This window comes from Heterodontus francisci, chromosome 20 (genome assembly GCF_036365525.1).
Source record: "Heterodontus francisci isolate sHetFra1 chromosome 20, sHetFra1.hap1, whole genome shotgun sequence".
NCBI lineage: Eukaryota > Metazoa > Chordata > Chondrichthyes > Heterodontiformes > Heterodontidae > Heterodontus > Heterodontus francisci.
The window spans coordinates 40,167,567-40,189,459 of NC_090390.1; the positions used below are offsets into that span (position 1 = coordinate 40,167,567).

The 21,893-nt window shown below is 42.6% G+C and overlaps 1 protein-coding gene across 4 annotated transcripts in view; it reads right to left on the minus strand.

The window, feature by feature from the left end:
• Window positions 1-21,893, minus strand: part of blnk (B cell linker) — a 210,251-nt gene that overhangs the window by 8,672 nt on the left and 179,686 nt on the right. For all 4 annotated transcript variants that reach the window (XM_068052662.1, XM_068052661.1, XM_068052665.1 and 1 more), the window contains 2 exons: window positions 16,017-16,047; window positions 1,215-1,254 (listed from right to left, as the gene is read on the minus strand). In XM_068052662.1, coding sequence (XP_067908763.1) covers window positions 1,215-1,254; window positions 16,017-16,047 — 71 coding nt within the window. The remainder of the gene's footprint in view (window positions 1-1,214; window positions 1,255-16,016; window positions 16,048-21,893) is intronic.

Here is a 21,893-nt window from a genome sequence, read left to right on the forward strand (position 1 = left end):
GGAGTATAGAAGTAATGATAAAACTTGCACAACATAATAGTTAGGCCACAGACTACTGTGCCCCATTGTAGAGAACAGTAAAGGCCTAATAAGTGCACTGGTAGATTCATCAGGATGTTACCAAGAATATACAAAACTACAGCTATTAGAGATATTGCGACTATTTAATTGGATCATAGAAAACTAAGAGGACAGTTAATGGAGGTTTTATAAATGACGTATGGGGTAATGGGGAAGAGGATGAGGTAATACATTTTAGAAGAAAGAGAGACAAAGATGCTTAGGAGTGTACACTCAGGAGATACAACATTGAAGCATATGGATGAACCTTGGGCTTCAAATACGTAATTTCTTGAATGTGCCAATGAACAGAGGAGGTCATTAAAAAGTCCAATAACATAATAAGGTGAGATAAAGCAAGGTGGAAACAGGCTTGCGGAACATAATTAGTATAGACATGTTGGGTCAAATGGCCTATTTCTGTGTTGTAACCTCTATGTAACATTTGGATTTTATAAATAGAGGCACAGAGTAAAAGAGTAAGGAGGAAATAATAGGTTTGTACAAGGCGATGGTGGAGCCACACTTATTTTCATTCCCCATTAATGAAAGCATGCTAAAGCCATAGAACATTAGACATAAATTCAAGAGGATGATGTCAGGATGAGAAATGAGTTATGTGAAGAGAGACTTGCGATAATGGGACTGTTTTCACTAAAGCAGAGAAAGTTAGGAGGAAATGTAATGGAGGTTTTAACATTATGAAAGGGTTTTATAGAGTGAAAGACTATCTCTTCTGGTTGTGGAGTTAGTGATAAGAGGGTCATCAACTTAAAATGATCACTAAGAAACTGAGAAGAAGTTATGAGGTATTTATTTACATAGAGAATTGTTTAAGTATGAAATGCTTTGCCACAATGAGTAGTTAAGGCAGAGGACAATACAAGGTAATGGGGAGAGAGTTAGGTGTTGGGATTGGCTTTTGATTGCCCTAGCAAGAGCTGGTACAATGGTTTCTTAGTGTGGCAAACCTTTGTGGGACTGTAACAATTTCTAAATGACCGCCTTCTAGAATAATTTGGCATCTGTCTTGGTTTTACAAGACAGCCTAGTGTCAAGGTAGACTTGCATATTTAATAAGGCATTGCCTGAAGAAGTCTTAGATTTACCATATACAGTACTAGCTTTTAGATAGTTATTTAAAATGGTCCTACCTTCAGTAAGTAACTGGTCCCTTGGAAGCTCACCCATTCTCTACATTAAAATAAGAAACTCAATGTAAAATCAAGCATGTGGAGAAAGGAAATAGTAAAATGTGAGCTATATTCAAATGGCAGGGACAGTGAAACGTATATAGTTAAACTCAATGAAATGAACAATTTTTGATTAGCTAGCAATACATATTAAACTTGGCTGTGCACTCAACTGATCTGTCAATGAAACTCTTAGTAAAAGTGTGATCTGAATCTCACATGATCCTACAGCCTGAAAAGTAATCACCTAACAATGTGTACACTAGTTCCCCCCTGTAAAATAATTAGTTTGGTTCAAAACCTGATTAGAAGCAGAAAGTGCATTGTTGGATGCAACAGCAATTGAACGTTCAAAATGCTATGCACACTTCCACTTTAATGATAGGAACTCTAATTTTAAACAGAACCACATTGTACAGAGAATTTTCCATGTTGTTGCAGGACATCAAAGAAGAAATTGGGCTCATTAGCGTCCATTTTTTGAGTGCCCTTGGCGATCCAAAATGGCATCCACAGAGCACCTATGTGCATGAGACGAATCACGTTGGATGACATATTGGGGCAGGCATTGATGTGCATGAGGTGAACGTCCGCCAGAAGTAGGCAGATCAGGAAGTCATTCTCCTACCTGAACCTCAGTAAGAAATAATGTTGGAGATGACAGCACTTCAGTAAGGACATCCTCACTAAAATCTGCCATTTGCTGCAGCCATAACTGTAACCGCAGAGCAAGGCAAGGACTGCATTTACAGTGGCTGAGAAAGTGACTGTAGCGATAAATTTTTATGCGTCTGGTTTCTTCCAGGTTGGAGCTGGAGATATTTGCGACATCTCTCAGTTTGCCATCCAGTGTTGTACAAGGAAGGTCACTGAGGCTCTCTAGATAACTAATTACATTTCATTCTCTCTTCCCAGAAATGAGCAGGTGGATCAAGCACATGGCATTACTATGATTACAAGTTTCCCCTAGGTGCAGGGTGCCATTGCCTGTAGCACATTGCTTTGTGGGTGCTGCATGTCAACTCTACCCTATACCAGAACTGAAAGGGATTACACTCCTCAACATCCAGTTGGTTTGTGACAAATGTTAAGAAGGTGCTTCTATTTTTAAATATTTTTTTTGAGGACTTGTGTTTTAAAACTGAAAAGATTCCATGGATGTGGTTTTTTTTTTTTTACAAAATTCACTGAAAGGATGCTTGATATTTGATTTTTTTTGATTTAGAGATACAGCACTGAAACAGGTCCTTCGGCCCACCGAGTCTGTGCCGACCATTAACCACCCATTTATACTAATCCTACACTAATCCCATATTCCTACCACATCCTCACCTGTCCCTATATTCCCCTACCACCTACCTATACTAGGGACAATTTTATAATCACCAATTTACCTGTCAACCTGCAAGTCTTTTGGCTGTGGGAGGAAACCGGAGCACCCGGAGAAAACCCACGCAGACCCAGTGAGAACTTGCAAACTCCACACAGGCAGTACCCAGAATCGAACCTGGGTTGCTGGAGCTGTGAGGCTGCGGTGCTAACCACTGCGCCACTGTGCCGTTTGAAAACAATCTTTGCTGGGAATCGTGTGCTTTAAGCTCAATAAACAACAGAAACCTTGATGACCTGGAGAAGATGTTTACGGAGAAGTGGCATGTTAAGATTTATAGTGATCAGGAGATTCTGACCTGCTGTTTGGGATTTTGCTTCTGAGATATTGTTTTGGCAGTTGGGGTGTGGATGGTGTTTGAAAAGCAGTTGAACATCAACCTGCCAAGGAATAAACCTCCAGCTCATCTTTCCTGCACCTAAGAGGCCCTGAGAGGTCCAGTGTGTCAGCTCCTCTTTCCTCCTGTCTTTTAAAAAAAATCCTGCAAAACCGGAGTGTGATAGTGGAAGCCCCTGATGGCACATTTCTCCTGGAAAGCCTACTGGGTTATTTCTCGACATCTCGAGAACAAACTGCTTCTGAAAAGATCCCAGTGACCCATCAACATATACCCGTATGCCAGACCAAAAGGGACAACAGAAATCCTTCCATATCTTCTCTCTTTTTTTTTTTTAGAATTAGCAAGTATTTGGCCAAAGTTTTTTTTGTCTTTTTTTTCTAACACAGCTCTGCAGAGAGAATTTCTTTATTTTTTTCAGTGTTTGTGTGTGGGGGATTTAAAAAAGGAACTTTTATATTTCAATCCGTGTGTTAATGCTTTGCTGTTACTGGATAAGTCTAGTTTCATAATAAACTGATAATTTTGTTGTTTATTAAAGAAACCTGGTTGGTGTATTTTATTCTGAGATAAAGAGTAGACTATATGATTGACCGAATTGGTAACTGAGTAAAGATTTTTAAAATATTGTTGTGATTTGTGGAGAAGTGGGATTAGAAAAGACAGTGCACTCCTCCCACCTCAGTCATAACACCAAGGAGGTTAATTCCTGGTATCCTGGCAGCAGTCATGAAGTCTTCGTTGTGCAGCAGGGCTGCTGTGCCAGCTGCATTTGAGCCACCATGGCTACTGGGTGATGAGGGCTATCCGCTAACACTGTGGCTGATGACTCTGGTGCACAGCCCATGCACACGTTTGCACCTTGCACACACAATGAAAGCCATACTGTCACATGGAATGTGTTAGAGCAGACCGCTGGCATGCTGAAACACTTTCGCTGCCTGGGCTGCTCTGGTGGAGCCCTGCAGTACTCGGCAGAGCTGATGTCAAGACCTACAGTGATTTGCTGCATGCTGCACAAGGTCACCATCATGAGAGGACAGACCTTGCCGCCGAGCAGCTGAGTATTAGAAACATGAGGAAGAGAGGAGGCAATCTAGACAGCCCCTTTCCGCCTTGGCTGCATGTGAAGAACTCATTGATTATGTTACCAGTAACTGCAACCCCATTCCTCTATCACCAACAGTCCTGCAGCTTACCTTTCCTTTGTTACTGACCATCACCGCATCCATTTGGCCACAATGCAAAAATAAGTCACCACAAAATAAACGTTCCCAACAAATCTATAAATGAAGCCATGCCATACTGCATACAAAAGTCAACAAATCATCCTTATGCATTCCCATGGTGCCTGTCTTCAACGTGCCTTTGCCTGGCCTACTCCTCATATGCCAATGCTATCCCAGTAGCTGGTGGAAGGCTGCTGACTTTCAGTGGAGAAGACTGCAGATGGCCTTGGAGGACGACCTTGAGCAGCTCTGAGCCTAGAAGGTCCGGCTGGGAACTGCGCCATTTGGCGTGGGCAGCAGTAGTCTGCACTGGGCAACAGCAGTCTGGACTGGCTGTCTGGCGGGCAACAGCAAGGATACTTGCAGAGTGGCAGTGTTGGGAAGACAAATACTGTCTCCATGGAACCACTGCCACACTACTGGGGTGGCACTTCAGCAATCCTAGTACTTTGTTGGAGCACAGATTGCTTTTTAATTTTTTTTTATTCGTTCATGGGATGTGGGCATTGCTGGCAAGGCCAGCATTTGTTGCTCATCCCTAATTACTTTTGAGAAGGTGGTGATGGCCTTCTTGAACCACTGCAGTTCATGTGGTGTAGGTACTCCAACAGTGCTACTGAGGAGGGAGTTCCAGGATTTTGACCCGGTGACACTGAAGGAACAGCGATATATTTCCAAGTCAGGATGGTATGTGATTGAAGAGGACCTGTAGGTGGTAGTGGTGTTCCCATGTGCCTGCTGCCATTGTGCTTCTAGTTGGTAAAGTTTGCATGTTTGGAAATTGGTATTGAAAACAGAAATCATTCTGCCCATTGTGTCCATGCCGGTCAACAAAGAGCTATCCAGCCTAATCTCCCCTTTCTGCACTAGGTCTGTAGCTTACAGGTCACAACTCTTCAAGTAGATGTCGCAAGAACACGAGAAATAGGAGCATAAGTAGACCATGTGGTTCATTGAGCCTGCTCTGCCATTCAACATGATCATGGCTGATCTTGGGCTTCAATTCCACTTTCCTGCCTGCTCCCCATATCCCGTGATTCCCTGGGAGACCAAAAATCTATCTATCCCAGCCTTAAATGTATTCAATGATGGAGCATCCACAACCCTCTGGGGTAGAGAATTCCAAAGATTCACAACCCTTTGAGTGTAGTAATTTCTCCTCATCTCAGTCCTGAATTATTGGCCCCTTATCCTGAGACTATGTCCCTGTGTTCTAGATTCCTTGACCAGAGAGAACAATCCATCAGCTTCTACCCTACCAAGCATGTCTCAATTAGATCGCCTCTCATTCTTCTAAACTCCAGAGAATATAGGCCCAATTTACTCAGCCTGTCATCATAGGACAACCCCCTCAAGCCAGGGACCAATTTAGTAAATCTTCACAGCACTGCCTCCAGTGCAAGTATATCCTTTCTTAAATGTGGAGACCAAAACTGCACACAGTATTCCAGCTGCAGTCTCACCAAAGCCCTGCACAAGTTTAGTAAGACTTCTTTCTTCCTGTACTCCAATCCCCTTGCAATAAAGGCCAACATGCCATTTCCCTTCCTAATAGCCTGCTGCACCTGCCTGTTAACTTTGTGTGTTCCTTGTACGAGTACTCCCAAGTCTCTCTGAACATCAACACTTACCATTTTCATACCTTATAAAAAATATTCTGCTTTTCTATTCTTATGACCAAAGTGAAAAACTTCACACTTCCCTACATTATACTCCATTTGCCATCTTGTTGCCCACTCACTTAACTTGTCTATATCTTTGCAGCCTCTCTACATCCTCCCCGCAGCTTACCTTTCCATTGAGCTTTGTATCATCAGCAAACTTAGATACATTACTCTCTGTCTCTTCACCTAAGTCATTAATATAGAGTGTAAATAGCTGAGGCCCCAGCACTAATCCTTGCGGCACCCCTCTATTCACTACCTGCCAACTTGAAAATGCCCTGTTTATGCCCATTCTCTGCTTCCTGTCTGTTAACCAATCCTCTATCCATGCTAATATATCACCCCCAACACCATGAGCCGTTACCTTGCCTATTAATCTTTTATGTGGCACCTTCTCAAATGCCTTTTGGAAATCCAGGTATACTACATCTACTGGTTCCCCTTTATCTACCCTACTGGCTACATTCTCAAAAAACTCTAATAAATTTGTCAAACAGGATCTCCCTTTAGTTAAACCATGCTGACTTGTTCTGAAGAAGGGTCACTGACCTGAAACGTTAACTCTGCTTCTCTCTCCACAGATGCTGCCAGACCTGCTGAGTATTTACAGCATTTCTTGTTCTTATTTGTTCTAATAATACGATGCTTTTCCAAGTGCAAATGTTAAGACTTATTTAATAAGAGTTTCCAGCATCTTCCCAACGACTGATGTTAGGCTAACTGGCCTGTAGTTCCCTGTTTTCTCACTACCTCCTTTCTTGAAAAGCAGCGTAATATTTGCCAACTTCCAATCTGACAGGACCATCCCTGAATCTAAGGGATTCTGGAAAATCATAGCCAGAAAATCCACTATCACTGCAGCTATCTCTTTTAGAACCCTAGGATGTAGGCCATCTGGTCCCGGGATCTTGTCAGATTTTAGTCCCTCAAGTTTCTCCAATATATTTTCTTGGCTGATATCAATATCCTTAATTTCCTCACTCTTTATAGCCCCTAGGTTACTGCCTATTTCTGGTATGGAGCCTGTGTCTTCTTCTGTGAAGACAGACACAAAATATTTGTTCAATGCCTCTGCCATTTTCTCATTCCCCATGATGATTTCTCCTGTCTCTAAGGGACCAACGTCTACTTTAGCTATTCTCTTCCTTTATATGTACTTATAATAGCTCTTACAATCTGATTTTATATTGCTGGCTAGTTTACTCTCATTCTATTTTTTCCCTTTTTATCAACTTTTTGGTGGTCCTTTTTTGGTTTGTAAAACACTCCCAATCCTCAGACTTGCTACTATTTTTGCAACATTGTAAGCCTCTTTGTTTAGTCTAATACTCTCCTTAACTTCCTGAGTGAGCCACGGATGGGTCTTTTTTGACGAGTTTTTGTTTTTGAACAGAATGTACTTTTGTTTGAACCCTTTGAATTGTTTCTTTAAATGTTTCCCACTGTTCATTTACCGCCATACCTTCCAGTCTATTTACCCAATTAACCTTAGCCAGTTCTCCCATCATACCTTCGTAATTGGCTTTGTTTAAGTTTAAGATTCTTGTTTGTGATTGAAATGTGTCACTTTTAAACTTAACATGAAATTCAATGGTATTATGATCACTATTTCCCAGTGGTTCTTTTACTATGACATTGCTTATTAACCCTGCATCATTACACAATACGAGATCTAAGATAGCTTTATCCCAAGATAGTTCTACAATGTATTGCTCCAAGAAACTGTCACAAAAGCATTCTACAAATTCATCTTCTGGACCATTGTTGCCAAGTTGATTGTCCCAGTCCATATGAGGATTAAATTCCCCACAATTAATACATTACCTTTTTTACATGCTCCAATAATTTCCCGTTTAATGTTCTGTCCAATAATATAACTACAGTTAGGGGGCCTGTACACTGCTCCCATCAGTGTTTTCTGACTGCTGCTGTTCCTAATTTACACCCAAATTGATTCTACTTCATGATCTTCTGAGGGCAGATCCCTTCTTATTAATGTCCTTATTTCATCCTTTACTATCAGGGCTACTCCTCCTCCTTTGCCATTCTGTCTGTCTCTCCGAAATACTGCGAACCCTGGAATATCCATTTCCCAACCTTGATCTCCTTGTAATCATGTCTTGGTAGTGGTAATTAGATCTAGATCATTCACCTCTATTCGTGCCAATAATTCATCTATCTTATTACAGATGCTTGGTGCATTCAGATAAAGGAACTATAATTTCATTTTTTTTAAACCTCTATTCCCTGCAATGACTTTATTTGCCAATGTACAATTTTTTGTTAAACTCTGTCCCTTCCTGTTGGGAGTTACCCACATCACTATCCTGCTTCAATGCCCTGACCTCTCTCTTTGGATTTCCAAATTTCCCTTTACCCAAACCCACCACCAGCACCCCCCCACCCCCCACCACCGTCGTTAGTTTAAAGCTCTGTCCACAGCCCTAGTTATGCAATTGGTCAGGACACTGGTTCCAGCCTGGTTCAAGTGAAGCCCATCCCAACGGAACAGCTTCCTCTTCCCGGAATACTGATGCCAGTGCCCCAAAAATTGAAACCCCTAGTCCTGGTACTTTTTAAATGTGGAGAATTTTCCAGGTCCCTACCACCTTCTGGATGAAAAAAGTTTCCTCATTTCCCCTCTCATCTTTCTACCAATATATGCCCCCTGGTTTTTTGACCCCTCTGAAAGGTAAATAGGTCAGATCTATTAGCTCTATCTACGCCCTTCACAATTTTATACACCTCAATTAAGTCACTCTTCAATGTCCTCCGTTCCGAGGAAAACAAACCTAGCCTATCCAATCATTCCTCATAACTAGTTTTCCAGTACTGGCAACATCCTCATAAATCTCCTCTGTACCGTCTCAAATGCAATCACAGAACTGTATGCAGAACACAAGCTTTGGTCTAATTAGTGTTCTAGCATAGCCTCCCTGCTCTTGTATTCTATGCTTTGGCTAATAAGGGAAAGCATGCCATATGCCTTCTTAACCACCTTATCGATCTGATCAACCTGTCCTGCTACCTTTAAGGATCTATGGACATACACTCCAAAGTCCCTCCATACTACTCAGTACCCCGTTTATCGTGTATTCCATTGTGTTGTTGCACCAGACCATTTGAATCTTCCTACAGTCTAAAGCTTTCCTCCTCATTGTCAACCACAAGACCAATTTCTGAATCATCTGCAAAATTCTTCATCATGTCCTCTACATTTGAGCCTAAATCATTAATATAAACTACTGGAGTACGGAGTTCACTGCGGAACCCCAATGGAAACAGCCTTCCAGTTGTAAAAACACCCATCAACCATTACCCTTTGCTTCCTGCCACTAAGCCAATTTTGGATCCAATTTGCCACTCTCCCTTGGATCCCAAGGGCTTTCACTTTTTTTGACCAGCCTGCCATGTGGGGACTTGTCAAAAGCCTTGCTAAAATCCACGTAGACCGCCTCCACTGCACTGTCCTCATCAACCCGACTTGTCACCTCCTCAGAAATTTCTATCAAGATAGTCAGACATGACAATCCTTTAACAAATCCACGCTGATTTTCTTTGATTAATCTATGCCTTTCTACATTAAGGTTTATATTATCCCTCAGAAATGATTCCAATAATTTGCCCACAACCAAAGTTAAGCTAACTGGCCTATTACTCTGAATTTTCTTTCCTCCCTTTTTAAACAATGGTATAATTTTGGCAGTCCTCCAATCCTCTGACACTACTCCCACAGCCAGGGAGGATTGAAATATGATGGTCAGAGCCTTTGCAATTTCCTCCCTTGCTGCTTTAAACAACCTGGGATATATTTCATCGGGGCCTGGTGATTTATCTACTTTCAAAGATGTCAAACCCTTTTTCCTCTCTTACAATGTTTATCCAATCCAATATTTCACACTCTTCCTTCTTAACTACAATGTCGTCATCGGCTCCCTCTTTTGTGAAGACAGCCGCAACGCCTTCATTAAATACCTTACCCACATCCTCCACCTCCACATATAGATCATCTTTTTGGTCCCTAATAGGCCCTAATCTTTCCTTAGTTATCCTCTTGTTCTTTATTACTTATAAAAAGTCTTTGTATTTTCCTTGATTTTATTTGCCATATTTTTTTCATGCCCTCACTTTGCTTTCCTAATTTCCCTTTTAATTTCAACCCTACAGTTTCTGTAGTCTTCGAAGCTTTTTGCAGTATTAAGCTCTCTTTGTCTGACATAAGCTTCCCTTTTTTGCATAATCTTACTCTCAATGCACCTCATCATCCAAGGGGCTCTAGATTTGGTTGTCCCACCCTTTCTCTTTGTGGGAACATGTTTAGCTTGAACACCTTGAATCTCCTTCTTGAATGCCTCCCATTGCTCTGACATCAATTTATCTTCAAGTAGATGTTTGTAATCCACTTTTGCTAAATTGCTTCTTAGCCTAGTAAAGTTGGCCTTCCCCTAATTTAGAGCCTTTACTCCTATTTAATCTTCGTTCTTTTCCATAACTATGCTATATCTAAATGCATTATGATCACTATCACAAAAGTGCTCTCCCACTGATAGTCCTTCCACCTGTCCAGCTTCATTCCCTAAAATTAATCCAGAATTGCCCCCACTCTTGTTGGGCTTGCCACATACTGGCTAAAAAACGTTCTCCTGAATGCAATTTAGGAATTCTGTGCCCTCTGTATCTTTTAAATCGGGTAATTGTAATTCCCTATTACTGCCTTATGGTTTTTGCATTTGTCAGAAATTTTCCTAGAAATTATTTCCTTCAATCTCGCTGACTGATTGGAGGTTTATAGAGCGATTGCCCCTTTTTTGTCCCTTAGTTCAACCCATATAGCCTCATTTGATGATCCCTTGAACATATCGTCCCTTCTCACGGCTGTAATTGTTTCTTTAGTCAATAATGCCACCCCCACATCCTTTTGTATCCCCTTCCCGATCTCGTCTGAAAACTCTGTAAACAGGAATGTTAACCTGCCATTCCTGCCCCCTCTAAGCCATGCTTTAAAAATAGCTCAAGAAAAACCCTCCACATGTCAATCTGTGCCCTCAGCTCAAGTGTCTTATTCACTGCACTCCTTGTATTTAGGAATATACCATTAAGCATAACTAGACTCCTTTCTTGTCTCTTTTCCAACATTTGTTTGCTCTGCCTTCCAAACCCTCTCTCTCATTTTCTAGCTTCCATTCCCAGTTCTGCTTTTTTCTCATCTGAAGCTATGCTCAGCTTCCCATCCCCCTGCCTTGCTAGTTTAAACCCTCCCCAACAGCACTAGCAAAATTGCCTGTAAGGATATTGGTCCTGGCCCTGTTGAGGTGTAACCCATCTGGCCTGCACAAATCCCAACTTTCCCAGAACCGGTCACAATTGTCCAAGAATCTGAAGCCCTCCCTCCTGCACTATCTTTCCAGCCATGCAGTCATCTGTTCTACTCTCCTATTTCTGTACTCACTAGTGCTTGGTACTGGGAGTGATACCAAGATTACTACCTTTCGAGGTCCTGCTCTTTAATCTCTTTCCTAACTGCTTAAAATCTGTCTGCAGGTCCGTGACTCTTTTTCTACCTATATCTTTGGTACCAGTATGGATCATGACCTCTACCTGTTCACCCTCCTCCTCCAGAACGTTCTGCAGTCCCTCAGTGATATATTTGACCCTGGCACCAGGGAGACAAAATACGATCCTGGAATCATGTCTGCTACCACAGAAACACCTGTATGCTCCCCTAACAATGGAATCCCCTATAATTATCCCCCTCTTGACCTTTCTCCTCCCTCCCTGTAAAGATGAGCCACCCATGGCGCTATGGTCTATGTTCTGATACTATGGCTGCACCCTCCAGAGGAATCCTCTTCCCCCATCAGCAGAGAAAGCAAGATGCTCTCAGGGGTCTCCTGAACTACCTGCCTGCTCTATTTTTTTTTGTTTGGCAGTCACCCATTCCCTCTGTGTCTGCAGTGTCTTAAGCTATGCAGTGACCACCTCCTGAAACATGCTATCCACGAAACACTCATCCTCATGGATGGACGGCAATGACATCAGCTGTTGGTCAAGCTCCAAACCCTGGAGCTCGAGTTCCTCCATCTGGAGGACACTTCCTACACCTGTGGTTGTCCGGGACTTGGGAAGCATCCTGGAGTTCCCATATAGCACAGGATGTGCATTCCACAGGTCTGAGGTGCCTTGCCATATCTCTATTTTTTAGATTAACTCAGTTGACATATCAAAATACTCATATTAATATACTTACTGTTTTATTTACTAATCAACTACCATATTCCTCAGGTATAGTAGGGTTGCTCAGTTGTCTAAGTATAGTCTTCAATGTATTTGATAACCTTCAAGCTATTTTTTTTAATGTATACACTTTTATCACTAGAGGTAATTTAGACCAAACACTAACTCTGGTGAGAGGAAAATGAAGTTTCAATACTCAGATACCAATCAACTCATGGCCTTCCTGTGATGTCACAGTTTGATTTTTTTTTTTCTCTCTCACTTTTTCAAATTTGAGCCCTAGTCTATTCCTCCTGCCAACTCTCTCTCCAGATAAGTGATAAGCCCCGAGCCTGGGCTTCAATTTATCCTCTCCCCGCTGTTCCCGCTTCCTCCCAGGTCCGGTACATAGCACAGCCATGATGTGTTGGTGGTGGATGGGGTGCCAATCAATTGTACTGCTTTGCTATGGATGATGTCAAGCTTCTTGAGCATGGTTGGAGTGGTACTCATCCTGGCAAGTGGAGAGTATTTCATCACACTCCTGACTGGTGCCTTGTAGAAGGTAGAAAGGTCTTGGAGCGTCAGGAGGTGAGTGACTCACTATAGAATACCCAAACTCTGACCTGCTCTTAATACCATCAAATGCCTGTAGCCACAGTATTTATATGTCTGGTTCAGTTAAGTTTCTGGTCAATGGTGACCCCCCAGGACATTGCTGGTGGGGAATTCCGTGATGGTAATGCCATTGAATGTCATGGGGAGGCAGTCAAACTCTCTCTCTCTCTCATTGGAGACAGTCACTGCTGGGCACTTTTGTGGTACAAATGTTACTTGCCACTTATCAGTCCACTCCTGAATGTTGTCCAGTTCTTGCTGCATGCAGGCACGGACTGATACATTATTCAATGACTGCTTCATTGCTGGACTGCTGTGACACCCTGCAAGCCCCTCTGCACACTGTAATCCCCAGCCATGCTGGCAGTATTCCGACCTTGCATGGAAGCAGTCTGAGTTTCCCACTGCAGCACTCAGATGTTGGATGGCTGCTGCGCGTGCCGCAAGAGAAGCTGCAACATCGGCCATCAGACGCTGCATTGTGGTTGGATCGTGGGTACCATTTCCATGCTGGAAAGGATGGGCACCAATATCTGCACAAAGCTCTGTTTCACGTTGGTGCTGGACTCCTCCATGCTCCTTGACATTAACTGCAAACATTTTGGCATGCCTGTCAATGCATCAAGTATTTCATTGTGTATACCCATCAGCGTTCTTCTGTTGCCTGCCCCATCGAAGTACTCATCTGAGTGCTCTGCAGGGGAACCTGCATGCAACCACACCCTCCGGCAAGCTGGCACATGCACTATCCTTGCCTACTGACCTGGCTACAACGCACTCGAGTTTGTTGTCTCACCACACGCAGATTCCACCTCTATTCTATCTATGATATGTACAGTGTCAGTATCTGAGCTAGTGCCTGCGAGTATGAAATCAAATGATGGTGCTGTGTTTTCACCATCACTGTCTTTCTGGTGTTCCTCCACTGCCTGGCCAGGTTGCACCTCCTGGGTATTTGAAAGGAAAAGGGCATAAGGGTAAGGTATGGAGAGGAGGGGAAAATAAGAGGTGCAAGCTTATACCACCTGCAATTTGTAAATCTGAAGAAGGTGGAGGATGAGGGGGAAATGAGATATCAGAAGGATGATTAAGTATGAGGATGCCATCATCTTCCATTGTTTCAGCCCCACCCCATCCAGTGCTTCAGCAAAAGGCAAAAGGTGTCCCAGAAATAGCCAACAGAGTTTCCTCCATGGGAGTTAGGACATGCAGGTATTCCTGTCCTTGTCCAGTTAGCTCTTGCTGCCTCCAATTGTGTACCTTCTTATCCTGCAAGAGAGGGGGAAGTGTGTCAATGAATGTCATGCAATCAGTTTGGCTGTTGTGGCTCTTGTGGTTGAAGAGCTGGCAGCGTGTGCAGCTGGGAGATGTGGGTGTGGGGTTTGTTGTAGTTCTCTGTGAATGTTAGGTATGAGGCATGATTGATAAAGATTGTTGGTAGGTGTGTGGTGAGGGTATGATGATTTGAGCAGTGGCTGAGACAACTGGTGCATTTGGTATATAACATGACATTTTGAAGATGCTTTCACTGACTTTGAACACTCGTGGGACGTATTGAACCTGCAATACGGCATCTAGGTCCTCAGGGCCTGACTCTTGGCATTGGCCACCTTGGCTCTCTGCTCTCATTGCCCTTTGATGTGTGTATAGGGTCTCCTCTCACCCTGCGAATAACAGTTCTCCTTTACATCTTCTCTATCAAGACCTCCACTGCAGCATCTGAAAACTGTGAAGCCTGCAATATTCCCTGTTGTGCCATTCCTCACTCTTTCCCAAGTCAGATGCTATACAACTATGACTCCCAGCGCCTGCTCCAGCCCTCCCCTCTAAGAGTTGGAGTATGCCTGCATTGCAATCACAGGTCACATCATGACTCCACCGCCTGTTTCGGGGCCTTTTCCAATTTAGACCCCATTTTTAATTAACACCTCCAACAGTGCAAGTGAATATGATTCTAATTACACCTAAGCTCAGCACAGCTCTTGCTAGTCCTTACATTACACACAGACAAAAATAATTTTGTTCCAACTTTTGATTCCATGTAGCATAATACAGATTGCTTTGCAATGCTAATATAACATCTTTAGCTATCAGCAATATTTTCATCACTTAAAGTTAGCAAGTCTGCAAGGGTGCAGCAAAGTTAAAAATAAAATTTGTATTGCTTTAAATGTCAGTTCAATGACAAATTTTGATAGCTGTTGCAAATTAAAAGGTAGTGTACTCCTCAGTTGTGTTGCTATAGGAACAGCAAAAAAAAAACTAAAAGTCAAGGTCTATTTTTAAAAAAAAATCCTACATGCAGAGACTGCTTTTTGGCACCTGCTGCTCTGCATTATAAAGCTCGTGAAAAGCCAGCTGATACAGCTTGGTATCAAATGGCACTGATGAAGTGAGAATCTATGTGCTTAGATTTGTGGCTGGCTGTCCCTTAAGAAGCTGTGAAAATCTGTATTTCCTTTAAAATCAGGTGGGAAGTATAACAATTCACTCCTGTCTCTCTTTTTAGCCACGACCCAAAGTCATAATCAAGCCTTTTATTGCATGACGCCATTGCTGACTGTGCAAAAAAATCTACTTGCTGCTAACTCTTATCAGCAAGATTACTTCCTTCAACCTCTACAATTTTGGTTACCAGTGCCTTTACCTCATGCATTGCTGTTGAAACCCTTGCTCTTGCTTTTGTTACCTATAGACTCATCTGACAATGTTCTCCTTGGCAGCTTCCCAAGTTCGTCAACTGCAACTCATCCAAAACTCTGCATCCTGTTCCTCGTTATATCTTGCTAGCTAGTCAGTCCCATCTTTAGCAACCTATATTTTCTCCCAATGCAGCAAATTCAAATTCCTTGTCCTCATTTACAAATCATTTCATGACTTCCCCCTACTCCATCTTTTCAACCTTTTGCAATCTTATATCTGGACGCATGTTCTTCAGTATTCTGATTTTGACTTCTTGTGCATATACATCTTCCTCTGCTGCAGTACTGTTGGAAGAGCTTTCATCTCTCTAGGCCCTATTCTTCATAATTTCTATCCTGAACCTTTGCCCCTGGCTGTTCCTCTCCTCAAAACTTAGCTTTTTGATCATCTCTTCCACTACCAAAGTCTATTTTGCCTCTGGATGCACTGTGAAACATTTCTGTGTTAATGGCACCTTATAATTGCAAGTTTTCTTGTTATAATGTGTTGACACTTGTGAAAATTTCTATTGATGGATAAGAGCAAAGTAGTGATCAAGGCACTGAAATTGTTTTTGAAACCAAAATGTAAAGTCAGTCTATGACTGTAGCCAGCAATTACTTTTCTTACCGGTTTTGGGAGTGGCCTGTTGGTCGGTTTCCTGCAAAATATAAGGCAACAAAGCTTAAAACCAGTCGCCAGATATTCTTCTGTAGTGAAGCTTTTCTTCAGTGTAAGTTATTGTTTTGATTTGTAGGATTTCACCAAATCTAATATGCCTAAATAACAGACAACCTGTTGCCGTGCTTCCAGCAGGAAGTGGCACTCATGAAGATTGCATCAGCGAAAATTGCCGACACGAAATCTGTGAATCTCGTTAAAAGGACAGCAAAACATCACAAGCTGTGTGCCTGCAATTTCCTGTGGGTGTGGCACCGTGCGGAGACTACAGTATCAGCATTTATGACTGTTTTCAAAAGTAATTCATTCACTTAAGTATTTTGGGATGTGCCAAGGATACGACAAGTCACTCTGAGGCTGCAACGCTGCTCCAAGTGAATAGGCCTGCAAGTATATTTTATCTTTTCAACAGGCAGAGGAAACCTCTCTGGACTTTCCGAGGTCATGCTGTGTGGGAGCCTAATCGGACTGCTCCAAATTGTATATGCTGGATATCTGAACAGAAGAAACTGGAGGGACTGCTGGACTGTGTGGATACCGACAGCAACCCCCCAATCCGATTTGACTTACCATTAAAATCTCCTTAAAACTTGGGGCTGGGTATGGCAATGGGAAAATTAGAAAGGAGGAAACACTACAAATAAGTGAAAAGGAAACATTTTATTTTCTGAAACTGCAACTTTTCCTGATAAAGTTATGACATTTTACCTTTCTATCTTTATTTTTTGCTCTTTCATTCATTATAAATGGGATCAAATTTCTCTTGGTAATTACAAGAATGTAAACAGAATACAATCTTGCAAATGCACTAATAATTTGCAAGATTATAATCTAGATATTACACCTGGAAGCTATCTATTTTTCATGAGCAGTGGTGGTTCCTAATGCTATCTATCTAAACATTTTGATTAAGAAATAATTCACAATTGTAACAGATTGCAATAACAAAGGTAGAAAGTGAATAGCCAATAACAGTTTAGCACAGTTCCTATGTCTGAATTATTCCAATCACAGACACCCTACAGCAGAGTACAATATATTTACAAGTTGCAGTGATCAGAATAATTATCACTATTCTCCATGCATTAATCAAGCTGTAATGTAATCATGCATGTTAATGATAATGTTTCCTCTCTCCACAGTTCAGTATCTTCATCTGTTTCAATTGCTAAGGCACTTTTCCTTTTAACAATTGTAATGGTCTCTGTTTCAACAAGTTCATTCAAACCAAGATCCAAAAAATTAAAGATTTTAATCGGGCTAAGTATAACAGTAAGTGAATTAATAAGAGTATTAGCACAGAGCAGGTCTCAAGGCATTACTTAAAATCAGTAGTTTAAACAAGGTACTAACTAGATTCTAAGAGGGAATAGAATTTTTTTAGATCGTGGATGGTCAACTGAGACCTGTTGTTTGGAATTCCCGTGCCACGTGGGAACTTAAGTACACTTCATGTGTCTTGGGAGAACCATGTGCATAGGAAGTGTCACCAGCTGATTGAGCTTAATTTCAGGATATCTGAGCTTGAGGTGCAGCTGGAGTCACTGCAGGGCGAGAGCAGAAATAGGAAGATAGGGAGGATCAATGTGTAGCTTGAAGCATGGTGCAGGAAGGAGGGCTTCAGATTCTTGGGGCATTAGGACCAGTTCTGGGACAGGAGGCACCTATTCAAAAGGGATGGGTTGCAGCTCAACAAGACTGGGACCAATGTCCTCGCAGGGAGGTTCACTAGCATGGTTGGGGAGGGTTTAAACTAAATTGGCAGGGAGATGGGCGTCAGCATATATAAGTAGAAAACAGAAATAAGGTGCACAAAATGAGTGTGTTAGATAGGACTAGAAAAGGAAATAGTAAGGTATTCAATAGGAACAGACTAAGAAAGAATATGAGGAATACAAAGACAAGTTAGAATGCATGTATGTAAATGCACAAAGTGTGGTGAATTAGATTGGTAAGCTACAAGCACAAATAGCAGAATGAAAATATGATGTCACAGCAATAATAGAAAAATGTCTTAAAAATGGCTTAATATTCAAAGATACAAAGTGTTTAGAAAAGACAGGGAAGGAAAAAGGAAGGTGAGGTGGCAGCACTGATTAGGAAAGACTTTGTAGTTTTGGAAAGAGAGGATGTCCTTGAGGAAGCAAGGACAGAAGACAATTGGTTGGAGTTGAGAAGCAAGAAAAGTATGATCATGCTACTGGGGGTAATCTATAGGACTCCGAACAGTGACAGAGTAAGGTAGAGGAGCAAACCTGCAGGAAAATCAGGAAACTATAGGGTGGTGATACTGGGGGACTTTAATTGCCCAAATATCAATTGGGATAAGTTAGTGTAACGAATAAGTAGGGGGAGGAAATTCTGAAATCTGTTTAGGAGAACCTCTTTTACCAGTATGTTTTTGGTCCAACTAGGAAAGAGGCATTGGGAATGAAGTAGGTCAAGTGGACGAATTGTCTGTGGGGTAACACTTGGGTAAAAGTGATCATCGTATCATAAGGTTTGGAGTAGTAATGGAGAAGAGGAAGGAACAATCTAAATTAGAACTTCGTAATTCAAAGAGGGTTAACTTCAATGGAAGTAGAGGGGATCTAGCCAGGGTAAATGGCACCAAAGCCTGACAGGACAAATTGTAATGGAATAATGGGTGATCTTTAAGAAGGAGATGCTCTAGGTACATTCAAATAAGGGTGAAAGGTAGGGGAACCAAAGCCAGAGCTCCTTGAATGATAAGGGAGATAGAGAATATGATGAAACAAAAAAAAAGGAGGGTGTATGATGCATGTTAGGTGAATTATTTGAGCGAGAACCAGGCCAAATACAATAAGTTGAGAGGGGAAGTGAAGAGGAAAATAATACTGACAGAGAATATGTGAATAAAATGGCAGTTAACAATAAAGGAACTGAAAAATCTCTACCAACATGTAAATAGGCAGGGTGGGGCCTATTTGGGACAACGAGGGTGATATATGCTTCGAGGTGCAGGGCAAAGTTAGAATACTTGATAAGTACTTTGTATTGGTGTTTACTAAAGAAGAGGATGCTGAAAAAATAGCGGTAGAAGCAGAGATGGTACAGGTAATGGATGGGGTGAAAATTGATAGGCAAGGTGTACTGGAAAGGCTAGCAATGCTTAGAATGGATAAGTAGTCTGATCCAGAAGTCTTGCATCCTAGGCTACTAAAGGAAGTGGGAGTGGTAATAGCGAAAGGGCTTGCTATAATCTTCCAGATTCAGAGGAATGCCGGAGGATTGGAGAGTGGCAAATCTGACACCCTAATTCAAGAAAATGTGCAAGGACATTCCGAGTAACCATAGGCCAATCTGTTTAATACCAGTGGTGCGTAAGATTTTAGAAACAATCAGAGGAAAAATCAACAGGCACTTGAAGAGGTTCGAGTGCCAGCACGGATTTGTAAAAAGCAGATTGTGCTTGACGAATGTAACTGAATTTTTTGATGAAATAACATTGAACGTTGATGAAGAGAAAGCAATGGATGTTGTCTATATGGATTTTAAGAAAGTGTTTGACAATGTACCACATAAAAGGCTGGTTAACAAAAATCAAGGCTCATGGAATAAGAGGGTCAGTGTCAGCTTGGATGAAAACTAGGCTTAAGGACAGAAAGTAGCGAGACACGGTAAATGGTTGCTTTTCAGATTGGAGGATGGTAAACAGTGGTAGAACCATAGAAAAGTTACAGCACAGAAGGTGGCCATTCAGCCAGTCATGTCCGTGCTGGCTGAAAAAACTAGCCGCCCAATCTAATCCCACCTTCCAGCACCTGGTTCATAGCCTTGCTGGTTACAGTACTTCAGGTGCATGTCCAGGTACCTTTTAAAAGAGTTGAGGGTTTCTGCCTCCACCACTGTTCCTGGCAGTGAATTCCAGACACCCACCACCCTCTGGGTGAAAAGTTTTTCCTCATGTCCCTTCTAATCCTTCTACCAATCACCTTAAATCTGTGCCCCCTGATAATTGACCTCTCTGCTAGGGGAAACAGGTCCTTCCTGTCTACTCTATCTAGGCCCCCCATAATTATGTACACCTCTATTAAGTCACCGCTCAGCCTCCTCTGTTCTAAGGAAAACAACCCTAGCCGTCCAATCTTTCCTCATAGCTGCGACTTTCAAGTCCTGGCAACATTCTTGTAAATCTCCTCTGTACTCTCTCCAGAGCAATTATGTCCTTTCTGTAATGTGGTGACCAGAACTGTATGCAATACTCCAACTGTGGCATTTTATAGAGTTCCAGCATTACATCCCTGCTTTTGGATTCCATGGGGGAGGCGTAGTGGTATTGTCACTGGACCAATAACCCAGAAACCCAGGGTAATATTCTGGGGACATGGGTACGAATCCCATCACAGCAGGTGGCGGAATCTGAATTCAATTAATACATCTGGAATTAAAAAAGCTAGTCTAATGATGGCCATGAAACCAATGTCGATTGTTGTTAAAAACCCATCTGGTTCACTAATGTCCTTTAGGGAAGGAAGTCTGCTGTCCTTACCTGGTCTGGCCTAAAGTGACTCCAAAGCAACGTGGCTGACTCTTACATGCTCTCTGAAATGTCCTAGCAAGCCACTCAGTTGTATCTAACTGCTACGAAGTCAATAAAAAAAAAGTGTGAAACCGGATGGACCACCCGGCATCGACCTAGGCACCGGAAACGACAACGGCAAACCCAGCCCTGTCGACCCTGCAAATTCCTCCTTACTAACATCTGGGGGCTCATGCCAAAGTTGGGAGAGCTGTCCCATAGACTAGTCAAGCAACAGCCTGACATAGTCATACTCTCAGAATCATACCTTACAACGTCCAAGACACTGCCATCACCATCTCTGGGTATACCCTATACCCTGTCCCACCGGCAGGACAGACCCAGCACAGATGGCGGCACAGTGGTATACAGTTATGAGGGAGTTGCCCTGGGAGTCCTCAACATCGACTCTGGACCCCATGAAGTCTCATGGCATCAGGGCAAACATGGGCAAGGAAACCACCTGATTACCACCTACTGCCCTCCCTCAGCTGATGGGTCAGTACTCCATGTTGAACACCACTTGGAGGAAGCACTGAGGGTGGCAAGGGCGCAGAATGTACTCTGGTTGGGGAACTTCGATGTCAGTCACCAAGAGTGGCTTGGTAGCACCACTACTGACCCAGCCCTAAAGGACATAGCTGCTAGATTGAGTCTGCAGCAGGTGGTGAGGGAACCAACAAAAGGGAAAAACATACTTGACCTCGTCCTCACCAGTCTGCCTGCTGCAGCTGCATCTGTCCATGGGAGTATTGGTAGGAGTGACCACCGCACAGTCCTCGTGGAAACAAAGTCCCGTCTTCACATTGAGGATATCGTCCATCATGTTATGTGGCACTACCACCGTGCTAAATGGGATAGATTTCGAACAGATCTAGCAATGCAAAACTGGGCATCCATGAGGCGCTGTGGGCCATCAGCACCAGCAGAATTGTACTCAACCACAATCTGTAACCTCATGGCCAGACATATCCTCCACTCTACCTTTACCATCAAGCCAAGAGACTAACCCTGGTTCAATGAAGAGTGCAGAAGGGCATGCCAGGAGCAGCACCAGGCATACATCAAAATGAGGGGTCAACCTGGTGAAGCTACAACACAGGACTATCTGCGTGCCAAACTGCGTAAGCAGCATGCGATAGGCGGAGCTAAGCTCTGCAGTCCTGCCACATCCAGCTGTGAATGGTGGTGGACAATTAAACAACTAACTGGAGGAGGTGGCTCCACAAATATCCCCATCCTCAATGATGGGGGAGCCCAGCACATCAGTGCGAAAGATAAGG